Here is a 23,448-nt window from a genome sequence, read left to right on the forward strand (position 1 = left end):
TGGTGCCATCATAAATGAAGGTCGACATTTCTAAACATTTCTGTCAAAGCCATTAAACTCGATCTTTTGCTGGGCACAGTGGTGCACACCTATAATTCCAGTGGCTTGGGAGGCTGAGGCAAGAGGATCTTGAATTTAAAGCCAGCCTCAGTAAAGGCGAGACACTAAGCCACACAGCAAGACCCCATCTCTGAATAAAACACAAAACAGGCTGGGGATGTGGCTCAGTGGTCTAGTGCCCCAGAGTTCAATTCCTAGTGCCCCCAAAATAAATAAATAAATAAATAAATAGATGGATAAATAAATGAACTGAATCTTTCACCATTTTTTTTCCTTCTCTCGTAATGGCTTCTAAATTTTCTAAAGCAAACGACCATAAGAGGAAATACTTTTTGAAATTCAGTTTTCACAATGCACTTAAAAGTTCAGAAATTTAAAAAAAAAAAAAAAAAGTTCAGAAATTTTTTCAGATTAAACAATTACAAAATGTTATGTAAAATGCAAGCAAATTAGTCTATTACTAAATGTACCTATTACATCATAAGTGTCATTAACAAAAATCCCTAATTCAAGTTACATCTTATTAGAATTACCTCCAAAGAAAAATACCCTTACATACACACACGCACACATGCACGCACACACACATGACTGAATACCCACGAACATACTTTCTAACAATTAGCCTCAGTTCTTCATCCTATAATAAAGCAAAGGAAGCCACACAGTATGGAAAAAAGCCTAAATCTTTGGAGCCTGAAAATATCTGAAATCATATTTGTCCTCTACCATATACTAGTCATGTGACCTTAGAAAAGGTACAGTATACTTCCATAAGCCTCAATTTTCTCTCTTGTAGGTGATGATACCTACTCTGAAATAACACTTAACTACTTAAGAGTCTGGTACAACACAGAACTGCTCCACAAAATTATTCTGCTTCAAACACTGGTGCTTCATGAAGTAGTCCTATACACACATACAAGGGGACAAAACAAGCTTTACCCTTGTTTCTCTAAAAACTCAAAACATGGTTCTTGCTCTTCAGTCACTTCAAGGAAGATACTATTATTTTTCTGAAAGAGCTGTAATGACAGAAAACTCTTAGCTTAACCTTCCCAAGCACCTCATATAGGATTTTATATTGAGATAGTAGTAGTTAAATAAAAAAGTACCTTGAAGGACAAAGATCTCTTAGTTGTTTGGAAATAATTCCTGCCTGAAAACATTCTTCTACAAATCTCTCAAGCACAGAGTATGAATGTGGGACATCCAGGTTAATGTCCGGAATTTCATTATAAATTCTTTCATAACCCTGAAACAATGAAATTATGTACAGAATTGTTAGTCCATATAAAACACATGTCATAAGACAGTAGAATGAATAGGACATTACTTTCCTATATACATATATGATTACACAACCAATGTAATTCTGCATTATGTTCAATCAGAAGAATGGAAAGTTATATTCCATGTGTATCATATATCAAAATACATTCTACTGTCATGTATAAGTAATTTTTAAGAACAAATAAAAAATACATGTCATGAAACAATCCATCACTATGTCATCAATCTATATTTAAGGCCAAATGTTTATGCTGTAAAACAAGTCAGATTTGAATTTTGAAAAGTAAAGTACATTTCTTACAGAATGTTTTCTTTAAAACTTTTCTCAAAAGAGCTGCAAATAAACAGATAAAATCCTTGTCTATTTATCTATATTTACTACCTTTTCAAAAACCCCAAGGCAGATAAAAAACATCAACCAAATTTCAATAACACAATTTTAAATAGGAAAAAAGTATAATTTGTTAAAAGTTCATGTTTTTTGGGGGTGGGGATGTGGCTCAAGCAGTAGCGTGCTCGCCTGGCATGTGTGCAGCCCGAGTTCGATCCTCAGCACCGCATACAAACAAAGATGTTGTGTCCGCCGAAAACTAAAAAATTAAAATTCTCTCTCTCTCTCTCTCTCTAAATAAAAAAAAGTTCATGTTTTTCTCTAGATATGAAATAGAAATTGTCATATTTTAGAAACTGAACCCATGAGGGAGAAAACAAGTCACGTTTTTTCAAAACGGGCAAAAAAACACTTAAAATGTTTCTTTCAAAATAATGTTCCAAGTGTTTCAGACCTCAAACACTACCATTTAAAAAAATTCTACAGGCATAACAACACTAAATGTGCCTAAAAGAAACTTTCATTGATGATTCATAATCTTTATTCAGTATATATAAGGTATATGCCTAAAAATTTTTCAAAATATTATACTTACTCTTTTCATTTGGTCTACAGTGATGGTAGAAGACTTCCAAAGAGATTTTAATAAATCCAAAATCATCTTGAATGCACTTTCTCCAGTTGACTCTAAAACCATAACAATAGCCTAAAAATGGAATGAATAACTTTTTATTCATTAATTCATATATGAAAGCTTCCTTAAATATATGATCCTGATTTTATAATAATCTTAAAATTTTAAGTAATTTAATATTTTTATAAGATATGTTATTTAAAAAGTGTTGTCACTACAGTGCAAAAATAAGTGTTTAAAAATTCTCTTTAACAACGCAAAGTAATCTTACTTCATATACAAGCTCATGGTGAAAATGAGGTACTTCCAGTTCCTTAAGGCAATGTTCAGCTTCAGATATGTCTCCAGAGAGTAAATACTCTTTCAGCAGCATATCAATCTATTGGATTTAAAAGTTGAATGTGTTAGAATTTCTGACTTTTAAAAAGTTGTGTTACCTAAATTTATTTAAACCTTATCCCAATGTTATGAGACAAAAGAGCAAGTCATAAACAGCTCTCTAAAAAAATACAGACTTGGCATGGTACTCTCATAAAGGCACTTTTTTCATAATTAAAAGATTTCCAACTTTTAAATGATTAATAAATATGAAGCAAATAGAGTGTTTCAGTGTGTCTGAATAATCACTGAAATCTACAAGTAGGTCACTGAAATCTACAAGTAGATTGTGACCACAATGCCTCAGGGTTAAAAATAAAGGATTTTTAAATACCACTAGAGGGCACTAACTGAAAGTCTCTCTGAATTTTTGAACTGACAAAATAATTCATTTCTATCAGGATGATCTGAAAAATGCAATGGGAGCCAAAAATAAGATAATAATGAGGCATTATTCAATAGAGCAAAGATATCCATGTAGTTCCTCTTCTCTACAAGTGAGGATTTGAAACCCATTATCTAAAAATATTCATCAATAGTTCAGGTTCCAATTGTAGCTTAAGTCCCCCCCCCCACCTCCAATACTAGTAATTGAACTTAGGGCCTGGCATGTGGTAGGCAACATTCTACCACTAAGCTACATCCCCATCTCTCTTATTTTGACACAGGGTCTTATGAAAGTGCCTAGGTTGGTCTCGAACTTGCTTCAATCTCCAAAGTAGCCAGGATTACAGGTGTACCAGAACATGCCTGGCTAAGAAACTCCGGGCTATTCCACTCAAGCTTGTGCAATAAAATCTATGGCTCTAGAAAACGGTGGGAAAAGTTATTCCTCACAAGGGCTTCAACTAGAAATGTTCTCTTCCTCATAAATTCCCTATAAAATCACCTGCATCTAGTGGACAACACAATGAATGTTGGCTGATTGAATAAAATAATTTAAAGTATCCTCTACTTTCAACTTTTACAACGTATTTTCATAAAAAGTAAATTAAAATTTTATCATTAGAATACATACTGACTGGGAGTAAGGACACATGCCTATAATCCCAGCAATGAGAGGCGGAGACAGAAAGATCGAAAGTTGGAAACCATCCTCAGCAACTCAGTGAAACCCTGTCTCAAAATTAAAAATAAAACACTGGAGATGTAGCTTAATAGTAAAGCATCCCTGGGTTCAATACCAATACCAAAAAATTAAATAGAATACATCCTGATAAATAATTCCTACTATCATGCTTTAAGAAAGTAAATATTTAAAGCAGAGCACTTGAATAAAGCACTTTTGCTTTATAATTATCTATTAACATTTGTTATTTAAATTATGTTACTTAGTTTTGACTTCCCCCACCCACGATACTATGGATTGAACCTAAGGATACCACTGAGCCACATCCCCAATGCTTTTTATTTTTTAGTTTGAGACAGGATCTTGCTAAGTTGTTTAGAGCCTTGCTAAATTGCTAAGGCTGGCCTTGAGCTTTCAATCCTCCAGCTTCAGCCTCCCAAGTTGCTGGGATGTGCATGTGCCATGCACTCATTAGTTTTTAATATTTTCTGTAACATAAAAGGTAAAATGTTCCCCCTCAAATTCCACGAATTTTTAAGAATGATAAATGACAAAAAAGTCTTTGTCCAAACTTTCCTTTCATGTAAATAAATATCTAAATAATGTCAAACTGAAACTCACTATTGATAGAGGTTATCTCATGCTTATTGAGAAATAATTCATATAACACCTCAGTTTGTCAGTTTCTCAAAATACTTTGAGAAAACCACCATCTTAATGATATTACGTCTTCTAATCCATAAACATGGGATATCTTTCCATTTAGGTCTTTCAGATTCTTTTAAGCTGTGTTTGGCAGTTTCCAGTGTACACGACTTGTATTTATTCTGTTAAATTTCTTATTTTATTTTTTATGCTACTGTAAATGTAACTGTTTTATTTTAGATCATCATTGCTACTATATTAACATAGAATTGAACTTTTTTCACTTTTTTTTTTAAAGAGGGAGAGAGAATTTTTTAATATTTATTTTTCAGTTTTTTTTTTTTTCCGGTGGACACAACATCTTTATTTTAATAATTTTATGTGGTGCTGAGGATCGAACCCAGCGCCTGGCGCATGCCAGGCAAGCACTTTACCACTTGAGCCACATCCCCAGCCCTCACTTTTTTTTTTTTAGTTGTAGATGGACACAACATCTTTATTTTATTTTTATGTGGTGCTGATGCTCAAACCCAGTACCTCAGGCTAGGCGAGCACTCCTTCACTGAGTCACAACCCCAGTCCTAGAATTGAATTGTTTATATTAATGTTATATCCTACAACCTTGCTGAATTGCTGACGGTTTTTGTTGGGGGAACTTATTTTGTGATTTATTTAGATTTCCTAACTACGAATTAGAGCTAGAATTACTTCCTTTCCAATCAGAATGTCCTTTTATTTCTTTTTCTTTCCTAATTGCCCTGGCATCTTGGCCATTTTTATACCTCAAATTATTCTAATAATTAATTTTTTTGAAACACTGTGACATTAGAAACTTTCACTCAATTATTATTTTAACAAATATGCAAAAATAGTCAAAGCTCTACCTTCCATTTGTGCTCCTTAACACTTAAACTAGAAATATAATATTAAAACAATTGTATATAAAAAAGATTAAAAATAAAAATTATTCCCACATGAAAAGATTGTTAAAAATCACAAGCACATAAACTTTAAGTCATTAATTATATGACTTAGGTAAGAAAATTACTTTTTTTTGTTGTTATAAAACACCAGAAATAATTTCATAGGGAATAAATCTGGCATTTCAATGTAATAATTCAATTACTTTTTCTTTTAAGGAATGCATATAAGGTAGTGAACTTCCTCACAAAAATATAACACTGATTTGCTCTAGTGCTCGTAATTCACACTTATGATCAGACACTATTCAGTTTCAAATTAACCATGTAAAAACATACTTACTGAATAACTACAAAATAATCTCATTATAACATTTTAAATTTTAAAAATTTAAAATATGTTAAAAAAAAGATTTCAGGCATTCCTTAAAAGTTCAGACAGCCTTCTTGTAATTATTCATGAAAAGTTTTAACAGAATCATTTTTAAGTCACAGAAATGAAAAAAATTAACAACTATATAATTATAATTTAGCACATTACTTAAAGTAAGAGGGTATAAGGTTAATTTAAAAGGATCAATTTTCCATTTGCAACTAAGACTAAGTTGAATTTCTGCCCACAAAAATACCCATTAGCAGGCAGTTTTTTCCTTTCACAGAAACACATATAAATTAAGTTAAAAACAAAACCCAATAGGTACCTCTTTAACAAGGTGATTGACAGGTTGCTGCCCGCCTCCAGAGCCCCACACACTGTCTTTACGTTTTCCACCTTTAGACATACTCAGGAGGACAGTAGCCTTATCAAGAGCAGCTCTATAAAAACAAAATATTTAATTTTGAAAGTTGGACATGCATGAGGTTTACAAATTATAAAGATCACAAAATCCTATTGTTCTAAAAACTCTGATATAATACAAGCAATAAAAAACTCAAAATTTGTTTTTAAAATTATTTTCAAAATAGAAATGGAAGTAAAAATTTGATTTTCCTGTTCTATTACTTCCATTTCTCAAGAAAAATCAAAAGATATTACCCAACAGTTGATCTACAGAGAAAAGGAAGATTTATATATAGCTTTTACTTAGATCCATGCCTTTCTATCCAGAAGTACCATTCCACTGTGACCCAAAGTAGCCCTAGAAAATTAAGTTAATATCTAGAACTAGGAAAAACCAAGATGGGTAGCTAATTCCACTTCTCTATTTCTAAATTTCTAAGAAGTTAAGAAAAATCATATAGCAAAACTCCCAAATATCACGTTTAGCTTATGATTGAAAAAGAACAAGAGTGAAAAATATAATTTTCTGACTAATATTTCTACATTATATTTCTACAGTAAATAAATACAAAAACAAAATTCTAATAGGCCCCTCTGTTAATGTTGTTCATCTTATTAGAATATGAAATAACTGCAGAATGTTAGAACCTTAAAGAACCTTAAAGAACATTCCACATCCAATACTTTCATTTTACAAACAGGGCACAGACATACAGAGAAAAGTGACATGACATGAAGGTAACTAATATATCAGTTAAAACTCAGAATTTCCACATTTTGTTACCACCTTCTTCCTGTTGTATCATGACAAAAATCTTTTCATTGTTTTAAAAGTAGAGAATGTAGACAAGTGACAAACAGATGTCCAGAATGGCTGATAAATTCAAGTAGGAAAATTAATTTACTTACCTAGCCTGTACACAATCTACAGTTCCTTTGTAACTATCAATATAGGAATTACATAAAATTCCATCTCCAACAGCTCTAGCAATAAACTGGCCCACCAACTATAAGAAGAAAGAGATCTATATTTTAAAAAAAAAAAGCTCTATATAGGACACAATTTCTAAATACGTAAATGATGAAGACTGGTTTAACTACACAGTCAATGCCTAAAAGACATGCTGGATTATACAAAAACAGCTATTTGGCACCCATTAGTCATGCTTGGCATATGCTCCCATATCTTGATCTTCAAGTTCAATATTATCAGAGTAGGGACCGCATCTGCTTTGCCCACTACTGAATTCCAGTACCTTGCACGCTGCCTGATACTTTATTAAATGTTAAATGAATGACTTAAAAGTCAAGAGAAACCTTTCCTAAAAAATAAGTCAAGTTTTCTTTAAAAAGCTGATTAAAGAAATTTAGGGAGAAAAGTTGTACAAAACTATTTGAAATTTGTTCATAGTATTTATTATTAAATTTGTTCATAGTATTTATTATTAAATTTGTATACAATTTCAGTGTCTAATAATGAAGGTGTAACTAAATAATACAGACATAAAATGGGACACTATGTGGCCATAGGAGAAAATATTAACCATATTTTACAGTCTGAGAAAAATCCAGTTTACAAAATAGCATACATGGTACAATTCCATTTTCTAATTAAACAAAAATACAAAGATAAATAGAAGCCATATACTGATATAAAACAAATAAAATACAAGGAAAACACCATCAAAATTTCACAGTAGTTATTTTTGTGGACTTTACTCATTTTTGCTCTTATTTTTCAAAAATTCTATAATTAATACAAACTCTTGTAATTATTTTCTTTAAGTATGTACTGGCGTGGAGAGAGAAAGAGATCCACTTTTGAATCACAGCTCAATACCTTCCACAGACTTCTGTCATAGGAAGCACTACAGCATTTAGAAACTGACCTTTCTATACCCTATTTCTAAATTAATATTTAAAACTTTGATTAAAAACTTTAATAGCACAATTTCACATTTTCAAAGTTACAAATAACTTTTATAATACACATAAGCAAATTCAATTATAACGTACTTTTTAAAAATCCTTGCTACTACTTCTTACATATACTATAAATAGACAAAACCCTGTTTGTGTGTATCCTGTATATATATGCTATACACACACACACACACACACACACACACACACACACACATTCTAAAACATACACAAGCACAGGAGAAAAGATAAAGTTGGATTCATAGTTTCATTCATATAGAAAAAATAAAAGGTAGGACACCATAATGTTAGAGGTCTACTTTTGTATGGGAGGCAATGTGGCCTATTTACCTTCCACCTTCTAAAATTTACTAGGAACATATATTATTTCTACAATTATAAGAATAAAGGGGAAAGGAAATGAATAAAAAGAATGATACAAACCTGTGGTGCTCTAGGAGTATCCAATGCTAATTCAGGTAGATCTTTCAATAATTTATCAAATGATTTTTCCACATCATTTGTGCTCATTACTGTCCCACAAAGGTCAGAAAGAAGTTTAGATGTCATTTCTCTATGACTAGCTTTCCCTTCCAATGCTAAGGACACTGCCAACACTGGTACTCCACTTTTCATTTCACCAAGATTTAAATCTTTTAGCATTTCCTATTCAAAAGAATTTTTAAAAAGAATATAAACTACAGTGAAAATAGTTCATTAAACTACATATTACTAATATGATGTTAGTAACTAACCCTCTCCTTTACAATGTATTAGTATTATTTGTAGGATACTAAGTGATGGGCACTTGTGGAGAACTGCATTTTACATTATCATAAGCTGTTTACTTTTCTTCAAATCTTTCTCTAGAAGCAAAAATTTATACTTTTAAGTTAAGCTTCAATGAGATCCTAAACCATTATTGTTAGATAGGACTAATGTTTTAAATACTAGGATAAAGTGAAATTTTCCTATTAAAAATATAATACAGCAACTAATACTTAATGACCACTTATAATATAGCATTATAACAGCCACTTTGTATTACCACATTTAATACTCAAATTAGGCTTTTGAGTATTAAATTATCCTACTCAGCATACCAAAAAGTAATTAAAATTTTTAAATTTTTCACAGAAAAAGGAATGGCTGAGGGCGCCCAAGAGTGGTCAAACTTGAAGTGGAATACAGGTACTAAGACCCCAGAGGTTAAATTCTAACTCAACTACTTATGAATGCCTTCCTCTTAGAGTTTTCTTAGAATTGTTAAATCATGGTTTACTACCAGAAGAATGCCAGAATTATTCACAACCATCTAACTAGTGTCCTAGTTAGTAATCTCTTCCTACATCCTATTTTATTCCATAACTTATTGCTTTTGAACAACTTATTGCTTTTGAACATGATAGTCCACTTTACTGAAACACTTTCTTCAAACACTTATCTAGCAAACACCTAATCATGCTTCAGATGGCTTAGAATCACTTCTTCCATTGCTCTCCATTTTATGCTTCCACAACACTCTATTCAGAGCACTACTCAGTTAATCATAGTATTCAAAGATTTTTAAGTACCTGCCTTCACAGGACCTTAACACTCTTCTTCTATAATAGAGTGTTTCACCTTATATTTTAATAATCTGTATGTATATATCATTTCCTTCACTTCCTGGGATTCAAAAGGGTAGGAATAACCTATCATAAATTCCTCCACATAGTATACACTAAAAAAAATATTTGTTTTATATTGAAATCCTACAAATCCAAAGAATCCAAACCTCATGGTAACAAATTAAGAAAGTCCAGTCTCAATTTTAAGAAATCTAAATTATAAAAAGTCTTCTCAAGAGTTGCAATTGTATCTTAATCCAGTAATCCTGATGAAACCTATTTTACTTCTAGATTGCTCAAAATTACTTAACTTTATTCTCTTTGTTTCTGCTGTGTACATTCCTTTGCAAATCTTTACATCAGTGGTTCTTTGTTTTTTGGACAGAGCACAAAGATAAATTTTAACCAAATCCAGAACACTGAAATAAATGCCAAAACAATGAAACTAAGTGAGGCATTCTTAACTGAGGTCCCTGATGAGATATCAAAGGACCCATAAATGCCCTGAAATTGATAACGTGTATTTTGTAAATTATAAAAATAGGTGTTATAAATGTACATATACTTAAAAAATAGTGTATAGTGCCATTTTTGGGGAGGGAAATGGCATGTAAATCTTGTCAAATCCCAAATATACAAGAACAAGAACTGATTTATTAATGTAACAAGATTTTATTCCACTCTCAGTTACAAATTTATTTGTGCAAAAGGAAATGCTTAAGCACATTCAGGGATCCAAGATTGCTCTAGTTAAGTTTTGCTTATAATAAGTGTCTTCTCTGCTATACTGAATAAATTATACTTGCAACTTTAAACCTACCGCAACTTCATTAGTATCTCCATGCTCAAAGTATTCCTGTATAATTGGTGTTAATGTCTTCTCAAATGCCCTTTCATCCAAAGGCAAAACTACAGTTTCATAAACACAGTTCTCCTATGAACGAAAAAGAGAAAAAAAGTTATAAATTAAAGAACAAAATATTCAGATAAACTGAAATTTTAACTTTATGCTTTCACTGGTTAGTAATCCCCATTTAGGGCAAGATAAAGACATGCTACCTGCTTTGATCATATTACATAAAAATAGCATACACACCTCATCCTTTCTTATACACTCAGAATTCAATAAGCCAATATGCAGATTAGAACCACTCACCATAGCAAATATATGATTTGCTCCCAACCCCTATATCTTGTATTAATTTTTTATATTACTCTCAAAACCAGTTTTTCAATAAGCAAAACTCTTGAAGATGGCTTCTTGTCATAATTGTATTTTCATTAAAACTTTACTTTTAAAGATAAAGTAGTACCTCATAAATATGTCCTAATATTTGTCAAGTTTTTACAAATCAGGAACCAAATCCTTCATGATTAATATTATAAAAGTCTAAAGTATAGAAGTTTAAAAGAGATTAATATTGTACTGACTGAACAATCTCTAAGGAAAAGCACTGTTCAATTGAAATTTCAAAAGAGCTAAGATTAATGCCCATTACCAAACCATTTTTCTTGCCCCTATTAAAAAAAAAATCTCTGAAATATTTATTTGCAATTTGTGACTGGCTTTAGTCTAACAAAATGCACTTGAAAGACTAATAGTAGATTTTACAGTATGTAAATCCCACTGGTTTTAAATATATATTTCATATTCTTTTAGAAATATTTTCATGTTCAACTATAAGTATATATATATATTCAAATACACAATAAAAACAATCTAACATATATTGAATTTTTTCCTGTTTAAAATCCTCACCATCATTTCCTATCTTATACAAAGACAGTATTTTTAAAAATTGTATCATAATATCTTATTTGCTTCAAAATAATCCAGAACATGGTAAAAGGAGAAGGCAACAGATGGAGAAGAGTAAATGAAAATAAAGAATGAAACAAGACTGCCTGCAAGTTAATTATTGATGCTGGTGAAACTGAGATGAATACAAGTAGATTCATCACACTATTTGCTCTACTTGTGGAATTTTTCCATTAAAAAGATAAATACATTAAAATTTTTCTATAAAACCATTTAAAATTTATATTCTCAGCATTATCCCTAGGGGGAAAAAATCATATGTTCCCAAAACAAAATTTATCATATCATTACCATGCTCAATAGTAATATTAAAAAGAAGCCTATTTATAATTTTTATATTCAAAAAAAGTTAGAATTTTCTCAATTATCATACTATAGAAATTATAGTTACTCAACAGACTTTATTGAAAATGGAGAATTTAATAATCCTAAGTAAATTTGAAAATCTTTACCTTTTTAAAAAATATTTATTTAGTTGTAGATGAAAGCACAGTATCTTTATTTATTTTTATATGGTACTGAGGATTGAACCCAGTGCCTCACACACATGAGACAAGCACTTTACCACTGAGCTATAGCCTCAGCCCCTACCTTCTTTTGAGTCAAAGAGACCAAGTAAGAATTATCTATATGTTACTATGAGATAACTGGGTTTCCTAAACTAAAACTAACCTAGCAATTTGAGAAGTACCAAATATATGACTTAGATACATATGCAGTATATACAAGTATAAAATATAAATATATACAATATCATTTGACAAATCTGAGTAAACTTCAAACAAGAAGTCAAAATTTATAATAATTTTAAATATCTTTAAAAAGTAAATCATTGATACCTGGTCATCATCATAGTTAGGATCTTTCACATCCACCTCCTCCACATCATATACCTGTCCAGGTGTACCCCAGACACCTTTGCCTCCTGCACCACCTGACAAAGTTTAGAATTGAAAAAGGAAAAAGTTAATAGTTCACAAATTTTAGCTGAAATCTGAAATAACTCTAAATGTATAAATGTTAAGTAATAGCTTAAAAACTATTCTAATTTCATGCTAGTTTATTTTTCAAGTTGAAAATTACATTTGAAAGTTTTTATTTGGATCACTTTTTTCAGTAATATTGGATTGTGTATATTTTATAAACTATTTCTTAAAACAGCAAATTGAATACGTTATATAGGTAAAAACTTAAAAAGCAGATGCTTTAAAATAAAAGCAAAATTGAAAAAAATGATCTGAAAAATAGCCATACCAAGGACCTTTGTATATAGCTATTTAGGGTAATTGAGCTCTAAATTTTGGCATTTCTTAAAGTCCAAAAAAGAACAATATGTTGGACCAATTAAACATGGCCCAGAAAATCCAACAAGGGAAAAATTATTTATTTAATAGAGAAATACCAATGCCCACTTAGTAATGTTTAAAATCAAATACTCCAGATATAAAAGTATGTATTATACCTTGCAATTAGCAAAATGTTACAAATAATTAATTGCTATTTAGGCATAAACAGGCCTAATAACTATTTCTTTCTTCTATATACCAACCAGTATGAATTTAACAATTCCACCTTTCTAAGATTTTTTTCCACATTAACTTACTAGAATGTTTTTATAAGGCCCAATATACTATATATTTAAGAACCCTTATAACATCATCAATATTTCTTTTTTGGAAATTTATTTTGTACCTCGAGTATAATCCTTACCATCAAAGTAAACCAGAATCTGATAAACGGGGTTTCATTTTGATCCAAACAATAATTGGAAAAGTATTCAAAAGCAAAAGCAATTGCTAACAAAACACTATAATTTCCGTTTATCTGAATGTTTTGTCCTTTATAACTCTTTTTTTCTTCTTTCCCCTCAAGGAACACTGTTTTTTTCCATAGTCATATTTTTGCCTTGGCATTAATTCTAGTTTCACTAATGGAAGATGCTGAAATACAATTTCCCCATATTTCATTCTTTTTTTCTCATTCTAAGCACTTTAATTTTTCTTGATACTGGGGATTGAATCCAGGGGCACTTAACCATTAAGCCACATACTCAGCCCTTTTTTGAGACAGGGTCTCATCAAGTTGCTTAGGGCCTCACTAAATTTCTAAGACTGGCCTCAAACTGGTGATCATCCTGCCCAGGATTACAGGCATGAACCACCACACCTGGCCCAAGCACTTTATTAATCACCAGAAAAGAATCAAAATTATAATTAGGCTATAAATTAAAGCTATGGCAATCATTCAGAAGTTAGTCAAGTCTCTGAATTGTATCAAAATCTTACTAAAGACAGAAGCTAAAAAATCCCTCACTCAACACATTTTAAGTGCTAGTCACTATTCCAGATACTGGAAATACAGTATCACACAGAACCATATCTATGAAAGCATTAAAATTTTGTACAGGTGTTACTAAATTTCTATTTATTATTCTTAATAATGGACATTTATAAAAATTCATTAGAAAAGAGGTATTGTAAATCTGACTACTACTTTCAAAAGCAGTAAATGCACAATTCATAACTGAAAAACATCAGTATATACCATATTTTGCTGGAAGTAACAGTTAAGTTCAGCTTGAGAAAACTAAATGTACTCAAACAAGAAAAAAAAGAATCAACAAAAGAAAAAATGAGATGGTCCTCAAATTGTTCTATGCAAAGATATATACAAACCATAAAACTTACTGTTTAAATTTCTCTCATTCCTAGAACAAGGAAATCATAGGACAAGAACCACACAATTTTTTCCCATTTGTTTCTCTGCACGTGGTGTATACCAACCTTTCTTTGGTAGTCCTCTTCCTTTCCCAGATCTAGATCGTCTATCCAGCAACCTTCCCTTTGGACTGGTTGGCACAGTTACTCCACCCCTAAGGGCTTCACTTCCGTTATCACTGACGGAATCACCTCTGCCAGAGTCCCGGGATGAGTTTTTACGTAGCCTTCTCTTTGCTTTGGCATTAATTCTAGCTTCATTAATGGAGGATGCTGAAATCCAATTTCCATTTATTTCATTCTTTATTTCCTCAGTACCAGCATTTTCTTCATCACCAGAAAAGAGTGAGTCACTTAAATTATCAGGATCTTTAAAGGAAAAAAATGAAAACTAAGTATTGTTTTAAATATCCACTGTTCTACTAGATATGGTCCTGAGTTTGATAAAGGTGAACCTCATGAAATTACCATTTCTGTATGTTAATAGTCAAAATTGGCAATTTCCTATGACTCGATCTAATAAATGACAACCAAATAAGATTACTTTTCCCATTATCAAGGAAAATAAACTAAGGCATTGATTTTAACAAGGTGTCCTTAAAATGTTATCTCATAGGATTAATCATAAAATCTATATCAATATCAATACCATAAAATCAGACATCTGTGAGCAAGGAGAGTTAAGCAATTGAAATAACAAAATGAAGAATCTTGAGAGAAAGGAGATAAATTAATATTTACAGAAAGTCTATTATTTGTCAGGCATTTCACTGTATACTTTGTTGTTTACCCGCAAGACTGGGCAGTTAATTATTATACCATTTATACAAATGAGGAAACTAAAGCTCAGAGTGTTTAAATGACTTGCCAAACATGCCATAATGAAGTACAGTTACCCTGTTAGGGTTAGGAAATATCAGTAACTCAAAAGAGAATGAAAGACATTTGGCCAATATGTGATCATATGTGATTTATGAGCTGCCTTCAAGATAAGGTTTGTTTTCAAATCCATCATCTCAAAGTCTAATTTATCTCCCCAAATTTGACTCATATTATTATACTTTGCATACTCTGGAAATCTTCTAGCTTAAAAGGACAGTATACCCTAAAAGAGAGCAACAAATTTGGACAGTATACCCTAAAAGAGAGCAACAGATTTGGAGTTCTATATGATCCCCTTTTTAATTTCACCCTTGCTCTTTCAGTTATCAAAATTCTTTAGGATATACCTCAATCCGACTCCTTGCATATAACAACTCTAGTCACAGCTACACTAATAGTCACACATTGCTCATTTAACACATCATGGAAATTAGTTTGTTATTTCTTTTGAAGCAGTCTTGCTTTTCCAACTAGGTCATGACCATGATTAACCTGTGTTTCTATTTACTACCAACACTTTGCAAATCATCCTTCATTCTGGTACCTCAAAAGCCCACAGAAATCATGTGGAGACATTTGGCTTTGCTCTGAAAACTTTTTAAATCAGAAAAGCTATTGAATTAGTTATCACTGGGCTGGTTTTGTTCATCAATGGTTAACTCAAGTCAGAGCTGAATCACTCAAATTTTTTTTTTTTTTGGTATTGAAGTAATAGGGACTGAACCAAGAACCATATGCATGCTAGGCAAACACTCTGCCACTGAGCTACATCCCCAGCCCTTTTTATTTTGAGACAGAGTCCCATTATGTTACCCAGGCTGGCCCTGAACTTGCAATCCTCCTACCCAGACTTTCCATAGTAGCTGGAATTACAGATGTGCATCACCATGCCCAGTTCTTAAATGTTTTTAAATATGCCTACTTATAACTACAGTGCATCACATCTATGTGCATGGGATTTAATGTTTTAAGATATGTTGAAACTAAAAATTCTAATCAAATTCTGAAAAGGTTCACACTTAAAACTCCTGACAGTTAATAACAAACATTGTTGTAATCAAGAAACAAAAACATGCAGGTTACGGTGGCTCATGCCTATAATCCCTGCAGCTCAGGAGGCTGAGACAGGAGGATCATGAGTTCAAAGCCAGCCTCAGCAATGGTGAGCCACTAAGCAATTCAGTGAGACCCTTTCTCTGGATAAAATACAAAATAGGGATAGGCATGTAGCTCAGTGATTGAGTGCCCCTGAGTCAAATCCCCAGTACCCCTACACCCCCCACCCCGCAAAAACAAAAACAAAAACAAAACATTAAGTGGACTCAAATTATCCCATTAGTCTCATAAATAATCTTCCTGCTTTCCATCTTCCAACGAGCTTCCAAATGGAAGAAACTGATTGTCCAAAACATGCCCACACTGAAAACCCTTTGAAAGGTTTTCCCATTATCTTAAAATAAAATGTAAAATCTTTACATTGTAATTTAAAGTCATTTGTGATCTTGCCCCTGCTTACCTTACACTATCACTGCTGACTACTCCCATGCTCAAATCATTAAACCTTAGATTTGATATCATAGGTAGGAGTGCAGGTTATCAATTTCAGGGAGGAATACAAAATATATCAGATAGGGCTAGGGTTGTGGCTCAGTAGTAGAGCACTCGCCTAGCATATGTGAGGCCCTGGGTTCAATCCTCAGCAGCAATCAATCAATCAATCAATAATAAAATAGAGGTACTGTGTCCAACTACAACTAAAAAAAATTTTTTTTAAGTTTTTAAAAATCAAAATATAGCAGACAAAAACAAAATGTAAAGGGGGTGACCAGCTAAGAAAATGTTGCAGTAATTCAGACACAAGCTAATTGGAAAAGGTTAATAGTAGTAACTGGAGTTAATAATAATGTCACACTTTGAAAAAAACAGTTTCAAGTGGAACAGATTCAGGATTTAGGAAGAGTAAAATAATGCTTTACAAGTTTTTGTCGTGGGAAGCTAGTGTTACAAGATATGAATGAGATATCATCATAACTAAACTAGCAAGAATAATTTATCATCTTAATAGTAGCACCACTATCATTTCTTCTTTTTTCATTACAGTTACTATCATTAAGCTACGAGATACCAGGTTCTACCTGGTACACACTAGACTTCAGGTTCTATGCCAGTCATTTTACATATATGGTCTAAAAGCCTCAAAAAGCTCTATATACAAGTTATTGAAGTTTAACCTCGCTTTTCAGAAGGTAATATTTTATTGAAAAGTTACCCTATCTGGAAAGGATTGTGACCAGGAATCAAACTCACATTTTTAATTTCATAAGATTATAACTACAGAAAACATAAAAGAAGAATATAGCAGTGCTGATAGCTAAAAAGACAGGATGAACAAAGGAGTGAATGTAGAGAAGATCAACAGAAGATTAAAGGAAAGGAGAAAGACCAGACAGACAAATTAGATGGAGTTTTCAAGTAAGAATGGGTGGTTAAGAAAAATAGTATCACCTGAAATATATTGCTTTCATTATGCTAACATTAAACTATAAACAGTCCAGAAGATAAAGGACTTAGAAGTATAATAAAAGGTGTTAAACTGTCTCTTGAAATATTAAAATATTTAATTAAAACATATCTATTTCCCATGAGTTTCTTTTCTCCAACTATTTTAGCACCTTCTTAAATACGTTTGTGTGTCTGCAGCAGTATTTTCTCTAGGAATAGTTTAATTTGACCTTATTATTTTTTAATTTATTTATTTTTTAGTTTTAGGTGGACACAATATCTTTATTTTATTTTTATGTGGTGCTGAGGATTGAACCCAGTGCCCCATATATGCCAAGCAAGTACTCTACCACTGGGCCACAATTCCAGCCCCTGACCTTATTATTTTTAACCCATGTTTATATGGATTGCTTTTTTTAATATCTTGCTATTCAATTCAGACTCACCTAAATTTTGGACAAATCAAATCACTATTAATCTAACTTAAGAAAATCAAAATTAAAAGGATAAAAAAACTGAGTACAGAGAATGTGATAACTTCAAAATTGTTTTCTACCATGTACTTCCCTCTCTGTGAATTCTCTGACATTTCACCAGTAACCACTTCAACTTATATGTCTGAAGTATAAGAATATCACATTTCCAATTCTGGTGTACAATGAGTGGAAAAATTATAATAACAAATTTAGGACTACTTTACATATCTAATAAGTGTTGTATGCTTGACATACATATCTCACTAATCCTAAAAATAAACCTATAGAAGTATATAACCCAATTATATATATAAGGAAACTGAAGGTCATGTAAATAACCTACTTCCTCAAAGTAACAAAACTGGTAAATGTAGAAGTTGGAATTAATACACTAGTCTGACTGGGACTATATGCTATAGCAAGAATTTACTGCAAAGTCTGTCTCATGCCTACCCAAATACTAAAGAATAAATCCCTTAGTACTGGGGAGAGGAGTTATAATGATGTCTTATTATAGTAAGAAAACAAAAATTATAAATCTCAGAGATGTGCTTTCTCATAGAAATGGCATGTAAGCTACATCATTTTAAATTTTCTAGTAACCACATTAAAAAGTAAATGAGATGTGGCTGGGGCTGTGGCTCAGTGGTAGAGCGCTTGCCTAGCATATTGTGAAGCATTGAGTTCAATTCTCAGCACCACATATAAATAAATAAATAAAGGTCCTTCAACAACTAAAAAAAATTTCTTTTAAGTAAGTGAAATGGGTAAAATTAATTTTACTATGTTTTATTCAATCTCATATAACCATAATGTAATTTGAACATGTAATCAATATAAAAATTGAGATTTTCCTTCATCTCAATTCAGAATAGCCACAAATAGCTAGTGGTTATTGTACTGGACAGTGCAGAAAAGAAGCCTAGGTATGAAACACTTTTTTTTTCTGGTACTGAGGATTAAACCCAGGAGTGCTTAACCACTAAGCCACAACCCCAGCCCTTTTTATTTTTAATTTTGAGACAAGGTCTCATTAAGTTGCTGAGGCTGGTCTTGAATTTGTGATCTTCCTGCCTCAGCCTTCAGAGCTGCTGGTATACAGGTATGCACCACCATGCCCAGTATTCACTTACCTATTATATCTAGCAGCACAGAAATAATCACTAATTATTGGAGTGAATTTTCAACTATAATTTTCTAGCCTACATTAAATCAAGATCAAAAAAAACTAAAGTTGTATACAATAGTGAATAAAAGTCATTGGAGAAATGAAACTGTAGTATTTAACCATGAAATATATTTTAGAGTACAGAAAAATACAAATCTTTCAATGTTAATAAAACTATTAAGTAAATACTTATCTAAAATATACTAATATGACTATTAACATATTGCACAATCCTAATTAACTCTTTGGGAAGAAAATTCTGAAAGCTACACAATAAACACATTTTACTCAGCATTTAGTCATCTAGTCCACAAAACCATGTTTATTTTTATGGTATTAATGTGCTATTGAAGTACCATGGGAAAATACCACAAGTAATTTCAATTTCAAACAAATAGTTAGGAAAGATATCAAAGATGCTAACTAAGTCTATGTTGAAGAAATCACTAACAACCCCGTGTGAAAATATTAATAAACAAAAACTTGATTTTAAAAATAATATAACCTGTTTTCTTACAGCATGAAAAAGCTGGTGTTTAAAGACAGTTTTACTAACGAATGGTCTGATGCTTGTCACAAAACACTACTCACCTGTGGGATTTACATTCAGTATCTGCTCATTTTCTACATCCATTGTTCCTTAATTTCACTTGCACTGATTAAACAAATTACCAAATGGAAGTCTTCCTTTAGAATCTATTTTAAAAAAAATCAACATTTTATAAACTAATATAATTAGGCAAATTCAATTTATTTAAGCACACAGTAAAAAAAGATAATTCTATTTTTAAGATTTCACTTTCAGAGACAGCAAGCGTAACTTAATTAACATCTGGTTCCAGTTTTCTTGACAAGTTTAATAAAAATACCACAAGATTTCAGCATATGCCAATACACCCTTTAAACTTGGAATTAAAGATTTATTTTCTGTATGTGTATTTTTCAAGTTAAAGACATACACACACCCCAAATCTTTTAATACCAAGCCCAAAAATCTGATGTGTATATATACACACACACACACACACACACACACATTCAAGCCAATTTCTCTACCAATTTCTTATAAGTATTATTTATAATACTCGCTATTAGAAAGAAAGAATATAAAAATTCATTTCTTGGAAATATATTTTAAAATATATTGCCAGAAGTCATAACTGAATTAAGATTTCAGAATTTCTCTGGAAATATTTTTTTTTAAGTGGTTTAAAGTACACAAGTGTTATATCTGTGTAAGTCATAGATGCTGGATATAAGTTCTTCCAGTGATTTACAGTAATTTCACTAGCAGTATGCTCATCTTTTGATATAAAATGCAAAAATTGCTGAAAATGACTAATTATGGAAAAAAATTTTCATATGAGTTGCTGTTAGACATCACTTTAGGATAAAATGATAGATGATGCCTCCAGGGATGAAACTGACTTTTAAATTCCTCAATATAAACTAGGGCTTGTTAAGTTCATAGCTCTTTTCTCAAAAAAAAAAAAAAATGGGGAGTGGGTATTAACTTGTTAAACCAATACAAATACAGAGTATGCTAAAATTATAAACTTCTTATTATGGTAATCCTTAAGCTAAGATGCTATCATATTGCTTCAGAAATTAAGAAACTGGCAAGATCATTCTCTAAGTCTGCTCAGAATAAACTGACATGATTCTACATAATCACTTTTCATTATAATTCCAACCAATTCTGGATTTAGGAAAAATGAATCTTAAAATATGAATATGTATAGAGATTCATACAGATATATGAACAAAAATAATTTGCAAACCAAAAACATTTAGTACCTTCCATGGCTGAAAATGCCACACACTGTTTAATTTCAGTATGTTATAGGAAAGGGATAATGTGTTACATTTGTCATATGACCTGTTTTTTTTTTTTAAACTAAAGTAACACTTAAAGGTTTTTTTCATTCTTGATGTAAATAAAATCTTTGAGAGTTTTTCCTACAAAACCTTAGAAAGTGATTATACTAAAGCTTATAAAGCCTTTATAGTTCAAAATGATTTTCCATGTATGATTTCATGCACCTCACAGGACAACCTTAAGGTAGGTATTCCACTCTGCACACAATTAAACAGATTCAGAGAAGGTAGGTGATTGGCCAAGGAGAGACAGCTGCTCAGTGGAATAACCAAGACTAGAAATCCAAATCTTATAAATGCAGTACAAGATTTTATAATATTCTACAGGAAGATTCTTTTTGAAGGTTAACAAAGAGAAGCTTATTAAAAGCATAGACTTCTATTGTTAAATCAAAATTTTAAATACTGCTTTCTGAATAATAAAAAATTATTTTAAACTATTATACAGAAGGTATTGAGTTGGGCAAAGAAAATTATCAGGTAAGGACTATCATCTATAACTAAATCTGTTTTATTTAAGTAATCACAAAAAAGTCGTCTCTAAACAATGATAATCTTATCAAGAAATCAAGAATTCAGTCACATATTTGGTTTCAGGAAAGTGGTTTAAATGATAAAGATTAAAACAATTTATAATAAATAAATGATAAAAATGTTCCACGTTTTTACTCTTCAAAGTAGATTTTTTTTTCTATTTAACATTCTTAAAAGATTCTTACCCACAACTTCAGAATGTGTAAAAAAAAATTAAACCCTAGTTCGTTCATACTAATGTATAAAAATTAATTTTCAATGAGAAAATAAGACTAAACATACAAGTTGGAAAAAAATTAAGGCTGAAATTGAATAGTTTTTTTTCTCCAATGTAATTCCTGAAATTTATCTGATAAATTACTCTGCCATTTTTGGAAGTCAAGTTTAGAGCACATGTCAACTAGAAAATTACTTGTTTTTATTCCCAGGCTCCAGTCATACTTATCAGCACTTAAAATCAGATAGAAGGATTTATAAGGTCTGGATTCTACCACTATAATGCAAAAGACAGCATTATAGAAATTAACCAACTAGCACTTATTTTTGCATTCCTATTTTCCCCTTCACATTTACTACTAGAGACAAACCAATCAAATTATATTAAAAGACGCCTACTGGGATACTAAGGAATTAAATTAACCTATAAAGAAGGAACATTAAGGGCATACGTAACAATAATTAAATTTCCAACATATCTGCTGTGGCCTCCTTTTTAAAATGTGTATGGTGGCTTCTCAAATAGTATCCCATTAACAAAAAACTGCAAAACTAAAAATCACCAGTAAAAATTTCACGTTAAAAACAGGTGGCAAGCTCTGGGCCCGCCGCACACCTAGCTGCAATTTTAATCATCCGTAGAGCCTACGGTTGCTGGCTACGTAGCCAGTTCGCACCAGGGCCAGGGGGAGATGGGCGACACTGACGTCCGCAGACAGTTCTAAGCTCTCACAAAAAACTCCGCGTACGTTACGGCACCACGTCCACACACTCAGCAGACAAAAGGGGCCTCCCCTGCCCTCTGGTTTTTTCTGGGAGACTATATTTAAGTTAAGGAGACCCTTTGCCGGAGGAGGGGACAGCGCAGTCGGAGCAGGGCTGGGTGGCGGGCACGTGTTCGCCTCCCCACGCCCCAGCGGCCCACCTCCTGGCCCACCGCTGGCGCGCCCGGACCCCCAAGGCCCCCAGCCCCTCTGGTCCCCATAGGTGCCGGGGCTGGGAACGCCGCGCTGTGGGCTTCTCTGAGGGAAGACAGAGGGCGGGGAGGGCGAAGACCTTCCTCACAGGATTTCGGTCTCGCGGGAAACACTTCCAATCTCTTCTCCAATATTAAAACTCTGAGGGGGCTCCCTGACGAGGCGGCCCGCCCGCGAGCGCCCCACTAGGTGAGGAGGGGGCTTGGGGGAGGGGGCGGGCCCGCGCCGCCGCGTCCGGGCTGGGCCCTCGAGGAGTGAAGACCGCCGGCCCCCCGCAGGCCAAGGCGTTGGGGGGGGCGCGACCCTCCATCAAACTTCGAGGAGGCGGCTGACCCCCGCCCGCCCTCCAGGACCCGGCCACGGCCTCCACGCCCCTTCCCCCTCCCAACGTGCGGTGGTCTCCGAGGAGGGACCCGGATTAGGGGAAGAGAGCACAGTCTTCCCGAGCGTGCGAGCCGTGCCCACCGGTACTGACCCCTCGGGCCACCGCCGCCGCTCGCCCAGGTCCCCGGTCCGCCGGCCCCGACCCCGCTCCTCAGCCTCTGCCGCCGCCTCGGAGCGCCTCTGGCCCCTCTCGCTCTGTTTGTTTTTGTTTTGTTCTACCCAGTAACACGGGGGCGACAGAGCGGCGTTTA

At 32.9% G+C, this 23,448-nt stretch overlaps 1 protein-coding gene across 3 annotated transcripts in view; it reads right to left on the bottom strand.

Moving 5' to 3' along the window:
* Pdcd4 (programmed cell death 4) overlaps positions 1 to 23,447 on the bottom strand; it is a 25,344-nt gene extending 1,897 nt beyond the window's left edge. Inside the window, exons 1-11 of one of the 3 annotated variants that reach the window (XM_078050753.1) lie at positions 23,289 to 23,447; positions 19,800 to 19,904; positions 14,247 to 14,549; positions 12,303 to 12,397; positions 10,465 to 10,578; positions 8,479 to 8,700; positions 7,021 to 7,118; positions 6,032 to 6,146; positions 2,590 to 2,697; positions 2,280 to 2,390; positions 1,176 to 1,315 (exon numbers count right to left, since the gene is read on the bottom strand). In XM_078050753.1, the coding sequence (XP_077906879.1) occupies positions 1,176 to 1,315; positions 2,280 to 2,390; positions 2,590 to 2,697; positions 6,032 to 6,146; positions 7,021 to 7,118; positions 8,479 to 8,700; positions 10,465 to 10,578; positions 12,303 to 12,397; positions 14,247 to 14,549; positions 19,800 to 19,842 (1,349 nt within the window). In that variant the 5' untranslated portion in view covers positions 19,843 to 19,904; positions 23,289 to 23,447. Of the gene's footprint in view, positions 1 to 1,175; positions 1,316 to 2,279; positions 2,391 to 2,589; positions 2,698 to 6,031; positions 6,147 to 7,020; positions 7,119 to 8,478; positions 8,701 to 10,464; positions 10,579 to 12,302; positions 12,398 to 14,246; positions 14,550 to 19,799; positions 19,905 to 23,278 lie in introns of all 3 variants that reach the window. The other 2 variants (XM_078050797.1, XM_078050843.1) reach the window with 2 other exon arrangements.
* Position 23,448: the final 1 nt, after the last annotated feature.

This window comes from Ictidomys tridecemlineatus, chromosome 1 (genome assembly GCF_052094955.1).
Source record: "Ictidomys tridecemlineatus isolate mIctTri1 chromosome 1, mIctTri1.hap1, whole genome shotgun sequence".
NCBI classification, from domain to species: Eukaryota; Metazoa; Chordata; class Mammalia; order Rodentia; family Sciuridae; genus Ictidomys; species Ictidomys tridecemlineatus.